Consider the following 8,113-nt stretch of genomic DNA (forward strand, 5'->3'; position numbering starts at 1 on the left):
CTTAGTGGTTTCAGCGCATTCATTTGCGACTTTACTGGACAGGAGTGATTCCCAAAGTGTGGGGTGGGTCCCTCAGGGTTTGTGTGTGTGTGTGTGTGTGTGTGTGTGTGTGTGTGTGTGTGTGTGTGTGTGTGTGTCTGTGTGTGTGTGTGTGTGTGTGTGTGTGTGTGTGTGTGTGTGTGTGTGTGTGTGTGTGTGTGTGTGTGTGTGTGTGTGTGTGTGTGTGTGTGTGTGTGTGTGTGTGTGTGTGTGTGTGTGTGGTTGGGGGGGTCAAGGGCGAGAAAATGGGGATTAGAGCCCTAAACAACCAAGTACTCGTCAAATTAAGTAGGACACTGCTCTCACAACATGGAAACTTGTAACTAACATTAACTTACCTATTTGGTCATTGGTTTATAAGCTACTTTGTACTTAGCTTAGCTAATTACTATTACAAACGACATGTGCTAACATGAACCAAACCAAAAATGGAATGATAGGCAACTTAGCCAGCCAGATCTGATCTCTTTTAAACAAGAGCTCTCATCAAATAAAATCAAAAAGTCTTGACTAATGAAAGATATTTAACAAAAGCTATGCAACAGCTTATATAAAGGACATCTATATTTTTATGAAAAGCTTAATTACTGATTAATGAGTATGGGCATCTGTTTCAGTTTTTTTCTTTTGAAAACAGATAATAAAGCCATATAAGCGTCTCAAAGTGTTTTTCTCTCATTACAAATGAATTACAGCATTAGTCGTGTTATTTGATAGCCACACCTTGTAGATGTTTTTCTATGTTTAAAGTTAAAAGTATAACTCTGTACTCATGCATGGCTATATCCTGCTGTGATGCTTTAGGGTTTACTGAGATACGGTCATAAAAACGTATTGATGAGGACAGTTTGGCATGAGTTTTCTCCCATTCTGAACGGTTGTCTGTCATTTAATAATTCTGATATATTCACACGGTGGTGAGCCTGTACCTGTTCACACCTCTTGTGTTGGAGAGCTTATAAACATGAATATTGGTGTAGTTGTCTAAGTTGTTTATAATAATATGTACAGTACATATTTGTTTACCACATGGGCTGTGTGTGTTTATGTAATCAATAGATTCAGTGATGATGAGGAATGACCTGTCTCTCTTTTCCTCTCTCTCTGTCACTCTTTCTTTTGCCTCACTTTCTCTCTCTCTCTCTCTCTCTCTCTCTCTCTCTCTCACACTCTCTCTCTCACTCTCTCTTTCTTTCTGACCCTCTCTTTTTCAATTATTCACACATACGGACGCACGTACACACAGACACTCACACTGCGTGACCTGCGGAGTGTTACGTGTCAGTCAGTGTGTAGAGGTTAGAGAGAGAGGGGTCATAGACATGTTCGGGTCAATGGCAGATCACTAGAACTCTCTGTCTCTGGATCCAGTAGGCCTCAGGCTTCACAATGTATCTGCACACCAAACTACACCACAGGGTCATACCAAACTACACCACAGGATCAAAACAAACTACACCACAGGGTCATACCAAACTACACCACAGGGTCAAACCAAACTACACCACAGGGTCAAACCAGACCATTTCACAGCTTCATACCAGACCATATCACAGGGTCATAACAGACCATATCACAGGGTCAAACCAGACTAAATAAAATCGAACTTTATTTATAGGGGTGAGGCAATCATATCATGTAAGTGCAAACAAATTACAAAGCACACACATACACATGTACAGCAGACCCACTGCAGACCACTGAAAGAGATAAATATTACAGAGAATGATAGGCGAGATTAAAGAGGTATGTCTTAAGTGCACGTTTAAAGGTTTCCACCGTTTGTGCCATTCTTAGGTCTGCTGGCAGAGTATTCGAAAGGCTAGGAGCGTAGAAACTAAAAGCTGCCTCTCCATGTCTCTTTGTCCTGGCTTGACTAATTGACTAATGGCTTTTTTGGGTAGACCCGACAAGAGCGGGTTACAGTAGTCTAGCCTGCTCATGAGAAAAGCATGAGTTAGTTTTCTAGAGTCAGCATTAATCCTGAGGTAATTTACCACCTTTACTAATGCTGTTTCTGTGCTGTGATGGGACCGAAAGCCAGAGCGGTCACTGTCAAAGGCACAGTTAGCATCTAGGAAATTATTAACTGTATAAAGACTCTTTTTTCCAGACTTTTACTTACAAAGGGAAGGTTGGAGATGGGTCAAAAATGGTAACGGACTGTGGAGTCTAGACTACACCACAGGGTCAAACTACACCACAGGGGTGGTCAAACCAAGTCTCAAAATAACTTACAGCCCACCTGTGGTGTGTTTATAATCATAATGATGTTACTGATGAAGAGAATGAGGATGTTGATGATACTGTTATGGTGTTGATCATGATGATGGTGGTATTATGATTGAGCGGAGTTTCAGTGGACGCCGATTGTGATGAAGGTCGTGGTACTGATGACTGGGGTAAACAAAAGCTGTGGCCACGGCTGTTTTAAGCCTCTTTAAGGTCTTTACAGAAGCGCCAGTTACACATAGGGCTCTACTTGGTAGGATGGTTGAAAGATTCCAGGTATCACACACACAATACTGATGATGAAGATCATGACCAACTATCAACCATCATCACCATCAACAACACTGCCATCAGCTCTGTCCCCCTCATCATCCCCATCATTATCAAAATCATCACCAGCACCCCTTCACTGTTTTGATCAGAATCCTCATATTCACCATCACCCTCATCACTATGGCAGCATAAATCATCCTCCGCCTCACCAAGTCAATCATCGTTTTCTTTATCGTCATCATAATCACATCACCTTCCTCATCATCATTCAACTCATACTCTACTCTCATACTCTAACTCATGTCTAATTAACCCATGTCTAACTCAGGTCTAATAAACCCATGTCTAGTTCATGTCTAATTAACCCATGTCTAACTCATGTCTAATTAACCCATGTCTAACTCATGTCTAATTAACCCATGTCTAATCAACCCATGTCTAACTCATGTCAACTAACCCATGTCTAGCTCATGTCAACTAACCCATGTCTAATTAACCCATGTCTAACTCATGTCAACTAACCCATGTCTAATTAACCCATGTCTAACTCATGTCTAATTAACCCATGTCTAACACATGTCTAATTAACCCATGTCTAACACATGTCTAATTAACCCATGTCTAACTCATGTCTAATTAACCCATGTCTAACACATGTCTAATTAACCCATGTCTAACACATGTCTAATTAACCCATGTCTAACTCATGTCTAATTAACCCATGTCTAACACATGTCTAATTAACCCATGTCTAACACATGTCTAATTAACCCATGTCTAACTCATGTCTAATTAACCCATGTCTAACTGGTGCTTACTTCCTGGAGCCACTCTTTCACTTCACTTCATTTCTCTCTCTATCTCTCTCTCTCCTCCCCTCAGCCTCATTTGCCTCATGTTAGATCAGGATGGCCATATCAAGCAGACTCACCCTGTGTTTGCCTCATGTTAGATCAGGATGGCCATATCAAGCAGACTCACCCTGTGTTTGCCTCATGTTAGATCAGGATGGCCATATCAAGCAGACTCACCCTGTGTTTGCCATGATCGACTCTAGATCAAATCTGGTCCTGATTTGCATCTGGGATATAGAGTGCCTTGCGAAAGACCAGTTACACGCTTATCCTTTATCTGTGTATGACATTCTTTCCCTCTCTCTATCCCCCTCTCTCTCTCTCTCTCTCTCTCTCTCTCTCTCTCTCTCTCTCTCTCTATCTATCTATCTATCTATCTATCCATCTATCTATCTATTTACCTACCTACATATCTATATCTCATATCTATCTATATACCTATCTATATCTTTCTTTCTCTCTCTCTATCTCTATCTATCTATCTCTCTCTATTTACCTATCTATCTATCTATTTACCTACCAACCTGCCTACCTATCTAGCGTGTGTGTATGCATGTTCTTTAAATACTCTAATATCCTTTGACATGTAGTACTTGTTATTTGTCGTTATGCTGTGTACTACACATTGTCCTGTTAGAGTCCTTGGGTCTGCTGTTCATCCATGCTGTCTGTCTGTCTGTGTGTCTCAGGGCTCTGCCTCTCTCAGACACTTCACAGTGAAACCATCTCCACACTGGCGAGGGGGCTGGACCACAGGAAACCATAGATTGACAAAAGAGCACCTTTCCAAGCCTGGTAATACACAGCCAACACACACATACACACACACACACACACACACACACACACACACACACACACACACACACACACACGCACACACACACACACACACACACACGCACACACACACACACACACACACACGCACGCAGCCTCCCTCATTCTGTGTGTGTGTGTGTGTGTGTGTGTGTGTGTGTGTGTGTGCGCGCCAGTGTGTGTGTGTGTGTGTGTGTGTGTGTGTGTGTGTGTGTATGTGTGTGTGTGTTTGTGCGCGCGCCAGTGTGTGTGTGTGTGTGTGTGTGTGTGTGTGTGTGTGTGTGTGTGTGTGTGTGCATACACCGCCATCACCATCCATCTTTTTGTGTGTGTGTGTGTGATTTGTGAATTTTAGTTTGAAGTTTACCCTTGTGTCTGTTTTCAGGTTCTCACAAGGATAGCCTGGATCCAAATAGCTGTTCTCCATCTGGCTGTTAAAAGTTGAAGAAAAGAAGAGAGAGATTATAGAGTGATAGGGGAGATAAAGGTTTCTGTTTACCCTCCTCCGTCAAGATCTGTAATGTCCGAGAAGTGCCAGCAGAACTGTGAAATTAACTGGTCTTGAGGAAGATTAGTCCTCTCACATTCGCATGCTTTGAACTCTAAATTCCTTTTGATTTTAAAACTAAGTCTTTCGTTCTCTGCTGAAGTGCAATCTCAGAGTGACCGAATCAGTACCTCAGAGGTCATCTGCTCTGAAACAAAAGAACTAAACTTCAGTATTTGGAGTTAATCTTGCATTACCTTAGTCCGTCCCTGGACAGTCATATCCTACCTGGGTAAAGAATCACAGGTTTGGAGTACAACACATGTCTTCTACCTCTACAATAGATTTGTCCAGGACATCATTGTAATTGGACAGTTAATTGGTTACTTCACTTTTATGTTCCCTGTCTGTTTTAAATATGACTGAAGTGGACCTGCACTGCTCACACTGAGTGTGCATGATCTGTCAGTAGGCTGTGTGTGTGTGTGTGTGCGTGCGTGCGTGTGTGTGTGCGTGCGTGTGTGTGCGTGGGTGTGAGTGTGTGTGTGTGTGTGTGTGTGTGTGTGTGTGTGTGTGTGTGTTTGTGTGTGAGGTCAGCAGGCCTTGAGTGCACACATTCTGTTGAGTATGCCTGCCGAATCTGGGACAGAACTCTGAAACAGACCTCACAAGGGCCCTGAGGACTTCACAGTCAGGTGACCCTCTCGTTTGACCTTGACCACGCACACATTCACACACACACACAGGTCATTTAAACTCCCCCTTTTACACTGTTTTAACATTTATCTGGAATCACAGGTATGCGCTTCAGCCTCCCATAGTTTTGTTTGTAAACAGGATCTTTTTCTGCTTACATTTCTTCTTACTTTTCTCTCTTTTTCCAACCTTGCAACCTGCATAATCACCACACACACACACACACACAGACACACACACACTGACTGTATCTCAAATCTCCCTTAGTGGCTGACCGTAGTGAGACGTGTGTTCAGGAGGCTTGAGCCCTGATGCTGGGAGCCCTAAAGTGGGCTGGTTTCTCTCATCACGTGGAACCCCCTCTGCAGTAGGGTAGCTAATTTTACGCAGGCAGCAGTATCCTCGTCCCTGGGAACTGTTGACACACTTAACTGATGTTCCATCCGAGGCACATGAATCCTTCTTTAAAGACTGACAATGTCTTTTGGAGAACTGGGGAAGGGTTTCCCTGGGAGGGAGGACTCTTTTAGGAAGGCAGGTCCGTAAGAGAGAGAGAGAGAGAGAGAGAGAGAGAGAGAGAAAGAGGGAGAGAGAGGATACGCACTACCCAACATGGCTGCAGGACTGTGAGGCGATGCCGGTAGACTTTCTGTGTCGAGCAAGTGAGTTGACTGTCTGATTCCTCCAAACGGACCTCTCCAGGAACACTCAGACATTTTGAACTTGTGATCTCAGAGTGAGTATTTACAGTTGAAGCAGAGCACAACTTTTAAAGGAGAAAAAAAAGTAAGTCATTGTTCACTTTTGATGTTTTGGGGGACAGTTCTTCTTCATAACAGGATGATTATCTTTTTTTATTATGCAAAGGACATGGATTAATTTTTTGTGAAAGTTTTCTGAAGCAATATTGTTTAGCTCTTTACCTGTAATTTTGTTTGCCATCTATCTTTTGGGTTGTCAAAGCAAACAGCGCAAGGAGCTTGTTGGATCTTGGACAGAGATAAGTTGCACAGGCATGCTCTTGTTGACTGTTGCATGATTGAGACATGTTCCTCTCTTCCCTCAGTCTTGTGTAGATGTTCAGGCAGTCACATCCTGTTCTGTGTAAAGTTCTACTTTCCTGCGGTTGAAATCTGTCATGGTGGCCTTCCTCTGTGCTTTTAGCCGAAACATCAAGCCTTCTTCCTCACCTCTTTTCTGCCCCTGTCTGTTTGTAGCTTTAGCTTAACACCTAGTACCTCTTATTCTCTCCATCTTCCACGCACACACACACACACACACACACACACACACACACACACACACACACACACACTCACAGTATATATATATATATATACACAGACACACACTTACAGACTTACTTCAAGAGGCACATAAACCCCATACCGTAGAGAGGACTTGAGGCACTAAGGCCGTGCCTGGGTGGGTTAACTGATAAACTGGACTGAACTGGACACACAGACCCAATGGAGTCTGAGTCTGAGCCCCCGCTCTCGGCCCTGTAGGGCAGGTCTGCATCCAATCCAGAGTGCTGGGTCCAACTCAGCTGACTGTGGAGTAGGGTGCTGTAGGACCACACACACAAGAGGCAGGGACAGCCATTTCCTTGGAGTACCTTTGACGTTCGTGTTTGTTTGGCAAATCTACACCCTGTGATCAATCAGAGATTGATGTGAGACTGAGGTGCCGGTTGAAGAGGACGGCTGCTGCAAACACACACACACACACACACACACACACACACACACACACACACACACACACACAAACACACACACACAAACAGCCCTGCTCTCCATCACACTCCCAGGCCACCTTCCTGAGTCTAGACAGAACAGATTTGGGCCAATACAGACGGGGAGAACTGATTCAGCTGTGCTTAGAGATACCTGACCTGAGCAACCTGGCCGTGACCCTGACCAAATCACAGATTGAACGGACTGGAGGATTTTGGATTTGTGTGTGTGCCTGCTGTGCTGCCTTGACCGAGACTCGGATTAACACCGCAGGTTCTGAAGATGCTCGACCCGAGATGCAGACAGCGGCCCGATAAAGAAGCTTTTGGGGGAGATTTCTGTGGATAAACAACACACTGAGTTTGTTTTCGTTAACAATGACTGTGATTACTGGGATTTGTCTATCAGAATTTAACTGATTGGTTGGAAGATCTCTTGCAAGACTTTTCCTAAAAAAGGGAAGCTTTCACAATCCATGTTATTTTATTCACAGAGAGTCTGCTGAAAGACTGAAAACCCACAAAACAGACACAGGTCAGTTTGTTAGGAGCATATAGGAAACACACATAAAACTCTACCCACTTTCTATACGCCCTTTCTAATTCACATACACACACACACACACACACACAAACAAACACAAACACAAACACAAACACACACACAAACACACACACACACACACACACACACACACACACACACACACACACACACACACACACACACACACACACACACACACACACACACACACACACACACACACACACACACACATACATACATACATACATGGGGGCTGCGCGTGTGAAGCGGCGCTTCAGCGCGGTAGTGGACAGCCCCTTGGACGAGGAGGAGGTCATGAAGCTGGCTCAGAGCGCTGCTGATGACACAGCCAGGGCTGGGGGGGACTCAGGAGAGGCATCTCCCCTCTCCTGCGCCTCCCCCCCCACCCGCAACGGCAAGGTGCT

The 8,113-nt window shown here is 44.1% G+C and overlaps 1 protein-coding gene across 1 annotated transcript in view; it reads left to right on the top strand.

Moving 5' to 3' along the window:
- Window positions 1–7,934: 7,934 nt before the first annotated feature.
- kcnj14 (potassium inwardly rectifying channel subfamily J member 14) overlaps window positions 7,935–8,113 on the top strand; it is a gene marked incomplete at both ends in the record, with an annotated part of 4,873 nt that continues 4,694 nt past the window's right edge. Inside the window, one exon of the mRNA XM_080858032.1 lies at window positions 7,935–8,108. Within this exon, the coding sequence (XP_080714158.1) occupies window positions 7,935–8,108 (174 nt within the window). The remainder of the gene's footprint in view (window positions 8,109–8,113) is intronic.

Source organism: Sprattus sprattus (assembly GCF_963457725.1).
Source record: "Sprattus sprattus genome assembly, chromosome: 19".
In the NCBI taxonomy this organism is placed as follows: Eukaryota; Metazoa; Chordata; class Actinopteri; order Clupeiformes; family Clupeidae; genus Sprattus; species Sprattus sprattus.